Below are 12,365 nucleotides of genomic sequence, written 5' to 3' on the forward strand. Positions count from 1 at the left end.
TACACCTCCACTTGCAGCTGCGGGTGTGACCTTGGGTCAGTCACAAGTTCTTTCAGAGCTGTTCTCTCAAGGGTAGTTCTCGGGAGAGCTCTCTCAGCCCCACCTGCCTCAGAGGGTGTCTGTTGTGGGGAGGGGAAGGGAAAGGAGATTGTAAGGCGCTCTGAGACTCCTTCGGGTAGTGAAGGGCAGGGTATGACTCCAATCTCTTCTTCTTCTCTCTTCTTTGTTAGACTGTAACCTGGAGAGTCAGGTCTGATCCCCCACTCCCCCATGAAGCCAGCTGGGGGACCTTGGGCCAGTGACTGTTCTCTCCAAACTCTCTCAGCTAGGTTTGCCAAGTGACTCACCGTTAAAAGCGGGGGAGAGTTGGTCCCTGGCTGGGACATCGTGCCGTGATGATGTCATCCAAAAGTGACGTCATCACGTTGAGCACGTCGCCGGCTGACGCTCTAGCAATCAGCCTGGAAACTCTATGGTACCTCCGGGTGACATCATTGCGCCAGGCACGTCGGCTCGAACCGGGCACGTTGGGGGCGGGGTTCCCCCCGCCAGCCTTTTCCGGACTGGTGGATTGGGGACCCTTTGAGCGGGGGGACCTCCGCTCTCCTGGGGGACCTCGCAGCCCTACTCTCAGCCCTATGTGCCTCACAAGAGGCCTGTTGTGGGGAGAGGAAGGTGACTGGAAGCCGCTCTGAGACACCTGAGGCCTACTGGGTGACCCTAGGCCAGTCACAGTTCTCTCAGGACTCTCTCAGCCCCACCTGCCTCACATGGGGCCTGTTGTAGGGAGAGGAAGGGAAAGGGGACTGGAAGCCACTTTGAGACACATGAGGCCTGCTGGGTGACCTTGGGCCACTCACGGTTTCTCTCTCAGCCCCACCTGCCTCACAAGGTGCCCGTTGTGGGGAGAGGAAGGGGAAGGTGACTCGAAGCCTCTCTGAGACACATGAGGCCTGCTGGGTAACCTTGGGCCAGTCCCAGTTTCTCAGGACTCTCTCAGCCCCACCTGCCTCACAAGGTGCCCGTTGTGGGGAAGGGAAGGGAAGGCGATTGGAAGCCACTTGGAGGCTTCTTACGGTACAGAAAAGCAGGGCATAAAAACCAGCTCTTCTTTCTTCTAGAACAGCTGGGTTCGAATCCAGAAGCACCTTAAGGACCCCCAAGATATCTGACAAAGGACGCTTCTCTCTCGAAAGTTTATTCCCCCAAAACACTTCTTGGTCCCTGAGGTGCTACTGAACTCGAATCTAGTCACAGTCGAGGAGATGTCCGTCGCTTGGAATTCCGGCTTCTGCGTCAGTCCGCAGGGGGCGGAGGTGGCCCGAAAAGCAGAGAAGGGGAAGCGTACGGGCAGGCGTGCCCGGCAGTTTCTATGGGCAGATTTTTTTTGTCAGGCAAACAGACCTCCATTGACCAGGGATTCTTGTTTGTTTCTTTCTCTGGGTTTTTTTTTTTGTATTTTTGCATTATGTGTGTGTGTGTGTGTGCCTGGAAGTCATGGCGACCTCCGGCGACTCCTACTAGGACACGGAGGACGTTCAGAGAAGTGGCTGGATAGCCTGCCCCTGCCCTCCCGGCTCTGGTATTCCTCGGAGGTCTCCCATCCAAGTACTTGCCAGGGTCGGCCCTGCTTAGCCTCCGAGACCTGACGAGATCGGGCTTGCCCGGGGCTATCCAGGTCAGGGCGGATTCTCGTTTGTTTCGACAGCTCCTCGGAAGCCAGTCCCCTTCCTGTTGGGTTACCATCTTTCCAGAAAGCGGCATCTTGGCTCCAAACGAAGAGAAGGAACTTTGTGTGGAACTAATTGCTGACACTAAGGTCAGTGTGAAAAAATTTTTTTTGCTTCCTCTGTGGTTCCACTTGCGGCTGTCCAGTGGCAAAAATTACCTTCCGAGAGTAGCCTCCCCGTTTTTATTTCTTCCTTTCTTTGATTTGGGCGATCCGTAGTCCACCTTTCTCACTGAGATGCGAGATGGATTCCATAGAGGAAGTCAAGTGCGACCAACAAGGCGGGACATCCAATGAACAGCGCAGTAGGGTTGGGGCGACAGAAATCCGAAAAACCCGACAGAAATCTCACACGAAGCTGGAACAAAGCAGGAACTTTTAAACATGATATGTTAAGTCAGGGGTCTCCAACACGGTGCCTGTGAGCGCCACGGGACCCGCTGATACCTTTTCTGTCGCCCGCCAAGTGTTTTCAGGAAGTGGGCGGGTCCAGGTAGGGCTTTTGTCCAGCAAGGCTTCCGATTGGCCGTTGGAGATGTGACTGGCTGTGCAGATTTTTTTAAGTGTTGCTTTGTCAGCCGCCGCCACCCCAGCACAAGGATCTTCACCGCACGGCGGAAAGTAAGCTGCGGCAGCTGTTTTGTGGCTGGCTCCGCCTCCTGCAGCAGCCATTTTGTGGCAGCCGTTTTACGGCTGTGCCCACCACGCTGTGTCGGAATTCCAGAGGTACCCGCAGGCTCAAATAGTTTGGGGACCCCTGTTAAGTGATCTAGAGACGACCTTGCCTGAAGCATGCTTATGGTGTTCGTACGGATTCCCCGCCCCCTGAGAAAACTGACCTCCATTTCTCTTGTGGTGTTTCTGTGGACCGTGTCCTGTTATTTTATTTATTTATTTATTTATTCAGGTATTTCTACCCCACCCTACCCCGCAAGCGGGCTCAGGGCGGCTTACAAAGGCATAAGCCCATACATAAAATTCCATAAAATCCAATAAAATTCACAAAATCACAACCGACATACTATCAATAATAATAAAGTGCTTTAGACTGTTAGGGTTGTCAAGTTGTCCCCCCCCCCGGCCACTGGAAGGGGATGGGGGGGTAGGGTTGCCAGATCCAAGTTGGGACTCCTGGAGATTTCGGGAAGGAGCTTGGGGAGGACAGGGACCTCAGTAGGCTACAATGCCATAGAGCCCACCCTCCAAAGCAGCCATTGTCTCCAGGGGGACTGAGCTCTGTAGTCTGGAGATGAGCTGTAATTCCGGGGGACCCCCAGGTCCCACCTGGAGGCTGGCATCCCTGTGTCCTATTCCAAATTTGTGTATAATTTGGGGGGGGGGCTTTCCCACTTGCCAAAACCCAATAGGGTCGTATCAAGATTTGATCCTGATGAATTAACTCACGTCCTACTGATGTCATTTTTTCCCCTTTGTATTTACGATTCTTTGCCTTTGCATTCTTACAGGACGAACTGCGCGACCTCACCGTCTGCTGCAGGATTAGAGATATGCTGGAGCCGCTCGTTCTGTCTATTTCCGGTCAAGTAAAGGGGCTGCACGTCACATATGCCATACCTTTGGATGGAAAAGAGAGGTAACAGACAGGCTTCGCTAGAGGTTGAGGGAATTCAGGCTGAGCTAAAACATACCGCCTTGTTTTGTGTTCATTTTCCGGTAAGCGTTTTTAAAAAATTCCCTTTTCTCAACAATTTTGGGCAACAGCGATAACTCGGTGCCGATCTTCTCAGAGCTGTTTTCTCTCTTCTTTGCCCTCACTGCCTGTGGTGTCCTCGCTTATAAGGGAAATGGGTTTTACCTTTAAACACTCTCTGAGTACATAAACTTGGTAGTTTTATGCTGCCACCAGGAATTAAAAATTCCAAATCTCCCTCGTTTGGTAGTATGACCTAGGGTCTGGGCACTTCAGAGGACTACGTGGCCCTGAGGAAGTACTGTACTGATTTCTGGAATAAGTTTAAACAAAAATGATTTATTTAATAAGGAACAAAATAGGTTTCTGGTTATTTTGAACAGTTGCTGAAGAAAGGAACTTGTAAATATAACTGGCAAAGCTTGGTGCCACAAACAGTCTCTCAAAATCCAAACTCCACTCTGACAGGCTTATACACTTTTTAAAAATATATAGCCACACAGGCTAGTCTCTTTGTTTTATTCACACTGAATAGAATCAACTCTATATGTTGTCGAAGGCAACCCGGAAAATCTACAGCAACTCAAGAATCAACTCTCAGTCACACAGACTAAACTGTTGGTTTTATTCACACAGAATTAGACTCAGAATTCCATAGTCACACAGACTATGTTCTCTTGCCAAGCTTCACCCACAGAATCCTTTATGAGTCACACAGACCTTCTTCAGAACTCTTCCATACTTGTCTCTGTCATATCACAGAATCTCTTCATAGACACACACACACACAGAATCCTCTCATCAGACACCCCTCCTCCCACACTCTCAGTCAGCAGCCAATCAAATCACACTTGCCACCCTCTATCACTCTTCCCATACTACTGCATTCAAAGTAAACGTTTAAAGGAACTCACACACCAAAACATGGAATCATTACACTGCCCTTTATTTTTGTTGGCTCAAGCAACCTGTTATCCGCCTTTCTGCCTTCCTCAGGGCCACCAAAGCTGCTAACAAACTAAATCAGAAGAAACAAAGATAAGGACCAACTGTGAAACAATAACTAAGCAATGTAAACAGCTGTTCTTGAAAAAGAGCAGTTTCTGTCAGTTCTCTCAGCCCCACCTACCTCACAGGGTGCCTGTTGTGGGGAGGGGAAGGGAAAGGAGTTTGTAAGATGCTCTGAGACTCCCTTGGGTAGTGAAGGGCAGGGTATGAATCCAATCTCTTCTTCTTCTCTTCTAATCTGGGAGAACCAAGTTTGATTCCCCACTTCTCCACTTGCACCTGCTGGATGACCTTGGGCAAGCCGTAGCTCTGATAAAAGCTGTTCTTGAAAAAGAGCAGTTTCTCTCAGAGCTCTCTCAGCCCCACCTACCTCACGGGGTGTCTGTTGTGGGGAGGGGAAAGGAGTTTGTAAGCCGCTCTGAGACTCCCTTGGGTAGTGAAGGGCGGGGTATAAATCCAATCTCTTCTTCTTCTTCTCTTCTAATCTGGGAGAACCGAGTTTGATTCCCCACTCCTCCACTTGCACCTGCTGAATGACCTTGGGCAAGCCATAGTTCTGATAAGAGCTGTTCTTGAAAAAGAGCAGTTTCTGTCAGAGCTCTCTCAGCCCCACCTACCTCACAGGATGTCTGTTGTGGGGAGGGGAAGGGAAAAGAGTTCGTAAGCCGCTCTGAGATTCCCTTGGGTAGTGAAGGGTGGGGTATAAATCCAATCTCCTCCTCCTATATATTTTGTATATTTTGATCTGGTTAATCAATGAAATTAAAAAAAGAAGAAAATTAAAGTTCACTGATATTTAAAGTACTCAGTGCCACCTGTTAGTCCATCAATAATACGTAAGCTTCCAATGGAGACTTTTCCAATTATTCCAGCTTCAAACGTAGAGATGTGATAAATGGCAAATTGTTTACTTTGCAGGACGATATGCGAAGTCAGGGACACTCCCGTCCCGTTGTTATTGACAAACTAAATCACACGTACTAAAATTGCACCTGAAGAATCACTAAAAGCAACAAATAGCTCACGTCCTTTAAAAAAAATAAAACCAGAATTAAAATAAACACGAAAACATAAAACAAAACCCTCAGGCAGGACGGCGGGATCACTGAGGGAAAGCCAAATGAAACAGAAAGGCTCTTTCTCTGCTGGCGGAAGACGGCAGCAGAAGGGGACAGGCGGGTCTCCCTGGGGAGGGAGTTCCAGAGATCCAGTGCCACTACCGAGAGGGCCCCGTCCCGGGTTGCATTGGCTGGAATACAACGAAGCACCATACTTACTTTTTCTCCACACCTGTTAGAGAAAACCAGGCCCGTTGCCAGGATTTTCTTAATTCGGGGGGCCTTTAAATAAGTCGGGGGGCACCTGTCGCACAGAGCGTTTAGTTGTGTACAGCCTGTGACCTGATGCCCAGTTATGCCAGCTGAGTGCTAGCAATAGCATGCCACACAGACACAGTCCAGTGCTTAACTGTTTACAACTTATTTACAAGTATATATATTCTAGGAGCTGCGGTGGCTGAAGTGGTTAAGACGCTGAACTGCAGGCTGTGGAAGGTCAGTAGTTCAGCAGTTTGAGACCCGGGTGCCGCATGACGGAGTGAGCTCCCGTCTCTAGTCCCAGCTCCTGCCAACCTAGCAGTTCGAAAGCAAGAAATTGCAAGTAGATAAATAGGTACCACTTCAGTGGGAGGGTAACAGCGTTCCGTGCGCCTTGGTGTTTAGCCATGCCAGCCACATGACCACGGAAACGTCTTTGGACAGCGCTGGTTCTTCGGCTTTGAAACAGAGATGAGCACCGCAACCCTAGAGTCGGACTCAACTGGCTTTCGAGCAAGGGAACCTTTACCTTTACCTATATATATTCTGGCACTCACTGACAAAGTGCTCCGCAATACAAGTCACAGAGGAGAAAGGGAAAGGCAGACAGACACTTTACACTTATGTACCAGTTACAGCCAATTAGCACACACGACTGAGTCACAGTTACTGAGCTGTTCAGCTCCTGCTAGAACCGGTCTGTTCTGGCCTCTGTGGCTGTCATAGCTGTCAAATAGATGGGTGAGATCACCAGGTCTGATGTCTTACCTAGGCATATATGCCAACAGCACCCCGCACAGATACCCCCACCCCCAATGGAGCACCACAAATAAAATAAAAACTTGGAAATCGGGGGGGGGGGCTGGGCTGAATGGGAAATCGGGGGGGCCTGGGCAGAAAGTCAGGGGGGGGGGCCCCGAGATGCCCCACTGTAGCTATGGGCCTGGGGAGAACCATCCCGTCTCTGGCCATGAGACTATTCCCACCAACTTGCCGTTGTTCGCCTGCAGTGACCGGGAGCAGCCGTCAGAGTCCTCTCCGGAACTCCTGCTGGACTTTGGGTCAGAGGTGCCCCTGAAGAGCGTGGTGAAACGCCAGCTCATAATCGCCAGCCACTCTGCGATAGACACATCGTTCACCATCGAGGCTGGCTATTTCAGCTGTGGTCCGCCTCCCCCAGAGGAACCGGAACTTGATGTGTAAGTGCCGGGCTGGATCCCGCGGGAAAGTTTCCCCTAACGGAAGAGGGGAGGGGCTTTTGCTGGTTCCACCCTTCCTTCAACAGACCTCTGACTCCCTCCTCTGGGCTGTTTCCGGAGGCCCCCCCATCCCTGAAGAGCCGTGGTTGAGAGACCACTCCGGGCCGTCGTAGGAGCAGGGAGCCAAGGAAGTCCCATTCTGCCGACTGAAATCCTATTGAACAGCAGAGATTTATCGCAGAATCCAGGCTTTTGTTTGTCTTCCACAGAGCTTCGATCAGAGGAGGGAAGACTCATTCTCAATAGCGTATTAGGAGACTCAAGCTTAGTGGAATATTACTGGATATAACACAAGAATTGTGCCTAGTTTCAGAGGGGATCAATGCTCCCTCTAAGCCAGTGATGGCGAACCTTTTAGAGACCGAGTGTCCAAACCGCAACCCAAAACCCACTTATTTATCGCAACGTGCCAAAACTGCAATTTAACCTGAATACCGAGGTTTTACTTTAGAAAAAACAACTCATATTTTAACTTAAGATGATCCAAACAAAGTAAGAAAAGCAATCCCAAATGCTTTCATTGACTTAAAGTTATTTGGCAGAGAATTCGACACTTTAATGATGGGCTCTGAGTGCCACCTCTGGCACCCGTGCCATAGGTTCGCCACCACTGGTCTAAGCTGTGGAGCCTTGTGAGCAAAAATCCTACTTTCTGAGCTGCTGGCATCAAAGTTGTGAGCGAGCCATTTGGCTACTGCCTAAATTAGTTTGCTCTGGAGCCCTGCTTCCTGAGTGAAGACAAAAATGTGTGAGCCGGAGGCTAGAAAACTGTGAGCTGGGTCACACTGACTCAGCTTAGAGGGAACACTGGAAGGGAGCCATGTCGGTCTTCAGCAGAAGAGCTAGGGTCCAGTGGACACCAGCAAGTTTTGGGGGGAGAACCGGGTTTGATTCCCCACTCCTCCACATGCAGCTTCTGGTGTGACCTTGGGTCAGTCACAAGTCCTCTGAAGAGCAGTCCTCTCAAGAGCTCTCTCAGCCCCACCTACCTCACAGGGTGTCCGTTGTGGGGAGGGGAAGGGGAAAGGAGTTCGTAAGCCGCTCTGAGCGAAGGACGGGGTATAAATCCAATCTCTTCTTATACCCTGAAAATTCCAGTGGTCTCTAAGGCGCTGTTAAGAACATAAGAGATACCAATGTTGGATCAGGCCAAAGGCCCATCCAGTCCAACACTCTGTGTCACACAGTGGCCAGAAATACCAGTGTCATCAGGAGGTCCAGCAGTGGGGCCAGGACATTAGAAGCCCTCCCACTGTTGACCCCCCCTTGTAGCTGCCACCACTTCCTGTGGCAGTGAGTTCCATGTGTTAATCACTCTTTGGGTGAAGAAGTACTTCCTTTTATCCGTTCTAACCCGACCGCTCAGCAATTTCATGGAGTGCCCACGGGTTCTTGTATTGTGAGAAAGGGAGAAAAGTACCTCTTTCTCTACCTGCTCTTTCCCATGCATAATCTTATAAACCTCGATCATGTCACCCCTCAGTCGTCTTTTCTCCAAGCTAAAGAGCCCTAAGTGCTTTAACCTTTCCTCATAGGGAAAGTGTTCCAACCCTTTTATCATTTGAGTTGCCCTTTTCTGCACTTTTTCCAAAGCTATAATATCCTTTTTAAGGTGTGGTGCCCAGAACTGCACACAGTATTCCAAATGAGGTCTCACCATTGATTTATATAGGGGCATTATGATATTGGCTGATCTGTTTACAATACCCTTCCTAATAATCCCCAGCATAGCATTGGCCTTCTTTATTGCAGTCACACACTGTCTCGACATTTTCAGTGAGTTATCTACTACGACTCCAAGATCTCTCTCTTGATCAGTCTCTGCCAGTTCAGACCCCATCAATGTGTATTTATAGTTAGGATTTTTGGCTCCAATGTGCATCACCTTGCACTTGGCCACATTGAACCCCATTGGCCATGTTGACGCCCACTCGCCCATCCTTGACAGATCCCTTTGGAGTGCCTTACAATCCTCACTGGTTTTCACCACCCTGAACAACTTCGTTGGACACCATTCAAGGATCGTACCTGTTTCAAAACAGGAATTTTAATAATAATGCAGCCCCAGGATCCCCCTCCCCAATCACACGCTTTTCCTACATTGTAAAATACTGTATGGCTTCTGCAACTGAGCCTCCCGGAGTTGTAGAACTCTGTGGCTGTCTCAGAGCGCCGCCGGTTCTCCCAGACCCGTGCTCGGCACCTGCAGAAATCCACGTGTCCCTCAAGAGCCTCATTTGGGCGTTTCCTTTTCCCTCCCCCCCCTGCAGTGTGGACCTGGTCATGGAAAAGACGAGGCGAATAACAAGGCAGACTGCAAAGAGAAGGCAATCTGGTAGGCAGCCTCCGGAATGTTTACGTGGGGGGAAATGCAGCTGCGCATGATCCACCAAGAAGGTTTCTTGGGTTATGGGGCGGGGGGGGGGAGGAGGCTGTGGTTCAGTTTGGCATAGTGGTTTGATGTAATGGCTAAGTGCGCGGACTCTAATCTGGGAGAACCAGGGTTTGATTCCCCACTCCTCCACCTGCACCTGCTGGATGACCTTGGGCAAGCTACAGTTCCGATAAGAGCTGTCCTTGAAAAAGAGCCGTTTCTGTCAGAGCTCTCTCAGCCCCACCCACCTCACAGGGTGTCTGTTGTGGGAAGGGGAAGGGAGAGGAGTTTGTTAGCTGCTCTGAGACGCCGAGTGAAGGCCGGGGTATAAATCCAATCTCCTCTTCTTCCGTGGAAGAGCCTCTGCTTGTCATGGAGAAGTTCTCAGGTTCAATCCCCGGCTTCTCCAGTTAAAAGGTCAGGTAGTAGGTGATGTGAAAGACCCCTGCCTGAGACCCTGGAGAGCTGCTGCCAGTCTGAGTAGACAATACTGACCTTTGATGGACCCAGCATCTGATTCAGTAGAAGGAATAATAGAATCATAGAGCTGGAAGGGATCTCCACGGTCATCTAGTCCAACCCCCTGCGCGATACAGGAAATTCTCAAATACAGGGAGGCCTCATGTGTGAGGGGAGGTGCCGTGGCTCAGTGGCAGAGCATCCGGTTGGCATGCAGAAGGTCCCAGGTTCAATCCCCGGCATCTCCAGTTAAAGGGACCAGGCAGGAGGTGATGGGGAAAAACTCTGCCTTGAGACCCTGGAGAGCTACTGCCAATCTGAGTAGACAAGACTGGCCCTGGTGGCCCAAGGACTCTGATTCAGTAGAAGGCAGCTTCATGTACGTTCATGCTTTCTAGTGTTCAGGGTGTCCTCCGGAGGAGCCCGTTGGCACAAATGGTGGCTGCCGTCAGGGCACCGCTGTCCTACCTTCTCTCTTGCTCTGATCTTTCAGCCTTCAGAGCTGCCATGCTGTCTCACAGGAAGGGGGTGGCGTTCCACGTGCACCCCTCCGCCGGAACCCTGGAGGGCTTCCAGGAACTCACTGTAGAAATCACGGCCTATAGCGATATGTGGGGAGAATACCGGGACGATCTCGTCTGTAAGGTAGGTTGGTGCGGCGTGTTCGGCTCCAGCCCGTGTAGTCCAGGATCGGGAGCTTTGACTCGGAAGGTGGGAGGAAGGGGATCTGCCGAGGACTGCATGGTTTGGTGTAGTGGTTAAGTGTGCGGACACTAATCTGGGAGAACTGGGTTTGACTCCCCACTCCTCCACTTGCACCTGCTGATGTGACCTTGGGTCAGTCACAAGCTCTGGCACAGCTGTCCTTGAAAAAGAGCAGTTTCGGTCAGAGCTCTCTCAGCCCCACCCACCTCACAGGGTGTCTGTTGTGGGGAGGGGAAGGGAAAGGAGTTTGTAAGCCGCTCTGAGACTCCAAGTGAAGGGCGGGGTATAAATCCAATCTCTTCTTCTTCTTCTTCTTGTACCAACGAAATGTGGAGCTCGATGTCCGGGTTAGCCACCGACAGGATGAGGTAGATGAAGAGGGGTTAGTCTGTCTGTAGCAGTGGAAAAGAGTCCGGTAGCACCTTAAAGTCTTTAAAAAAAAATGGTGGCAGGGTATGAGCTTTTGTGAGCAGTGACTTATGACCGCTCATACCCTACTGGACTCTGAAGAAGTGAGCTGTGACTCCCAGTTTTGTGTAGTGGTTAGGAGCGCGGACGCTAATCTAGGAGAACTGGGTCTGATTCACCACCCCTCCTCCACATGCAGCTGCTGGTGTGACCTTGGGTCAGTCACAAGTTCTCTCAGAGCTGTTCTCTCAAGGGCAGTCCTTGAAAGAGCTCTCTCAGCCCCACTTACCCCACACACCTCACGGCACTTGACACGCGTACTTCTCAGTCTGCTAGTTTGACACTGTCTTCACTACTATGAATTATGAAAGCCTCTTCTGAAGTGGTTCAAGTGGTTAAGACGCTGAACTGCAGGCTGCGGAAGGTCAGTAGTTCAGCAGTTCGAGACCCGGGTGCCACATGATGGAGTGAGCTCCCATCTCTAGTTCCAGCTCTTGCCAACCTAGCAGTTCGAAAGCAAGAAATTGCAAGTAGATAAATAGGTACCACTTCGGTGGGAAGGGAACAGCGCTCCGTGCGCCTTGGTGTTTAGTCATGCCGGCCACGTGACCACGGAAACGTCTTCGGACAGCGCTGGCTCTTCGGCTTGGAAACAGAGATGAGCACCGCAACCCTAGAGTCGGATTCGACTGGCTTTCGAGCAAGGGAACCTTTACCTTCTGAAGGTACGCCGGATTCTGCAGTGTGGTCACAGCGGCAGTTGCATCGGTTGCCCAGAGGCAAAGGTGGCCACCCATCATTTGAATAGCTGTCCGGAGGAAGGAGTTTTGACAGCCCGCCCCACTCCCGCGGCACCAGCCATCAGACCCGGGAGCCTCAACACTCGGTGTCAGTTCCACGAGGCAGCTGTGCAAAGTTATCCTCAAGATCTGATTTCTATTTTGCAGAAGGAAACAGCACTTGCACACCCTCTCGGCCATGAGGATTGCATGGCTAGACTAACGGCTCATCACAATGGCTTTCTTTGCACAGGTTGGAGATTTAGAGCCCAAGTCGATCCCGATGAAGATAGCCGTGAAAGGCTGCCCCATCTTTTTGCAGATGACGGGACCAAACCATCCACTGCAGACCCCCGTAGTCAGGTACAAGCCAGACGTTCTTGGGGATTCTGTGTGTATATATGTATGCGTCACTGAGTCACAACTGACTTATGGCAACCCCAGCAAGGGGCTCTCGAGGCAAGTGAGAAGCAGAGGTGGTTGGCTATTGCCTTTCCCTGCAGAGTCTTCCTTGGTGGTCTCCCATCTAAGATTTATGGAGACCACACAAGGGGCTTTCAAGGCAAGGGAGAAGCAGTTGTGGTTGGCCATTGCCTTCCTCTGCAGAGTCTTCCTTGGTGGTCTTCCATCAAAGATTTATGGCAACCCCAGCAAGGGGCTCTCAAGGCAAGGGAGAA

At 50.8% G+C, this 12,365-nt stretch overlaps 1 protein-coding gene across 1 annotated transcript in view; it reads left to right on the forward strand.

The window, feature by feature from the left end:
• The window catches only part of DLEC1 (deleted in lung and esophageal cancer 1), a gene marked incomplete at both ends in the record, with an annotated part of 64,595 nt that overhangs the window by 40,881 nt on the left and 11,349 nt on the right, over nt 1-12,365 (forward strand). The window contains 6 exon segments of the mRNA XM_015415719.1: nt 1,709-1,819; nt 3,196-3,323; nt 6,715-6,903; nt 9,234-9,298; nt 10,290-10,441; nt 11,942-12,051. Of these exon segments, the coding sequence (XP_015271205.1) occupies nt 1,709-1,819; nt 3,196-3,323; nt 6,715-6,903; nt 9,234-9,298; nt 10,290-10,441; nt 11,942-12,051 (755 nt within the window).

Source organism: Gekko japonicus, unplaced genomic scaffold (assembly GCF_001447785.1).
Source record: "Gekko japonicus isolate JY-2015 unplaced genomic scaffold, Gekko_japonicus_V1.1 scaffold4882, whole genome shotgun sequence".
Taxonomy (NCBI): Eukaryota; Metazoa; Chordata; class Lepidosauria; order Squamata; family Gekkonidae; genus Gekko; species Gekko japonicus.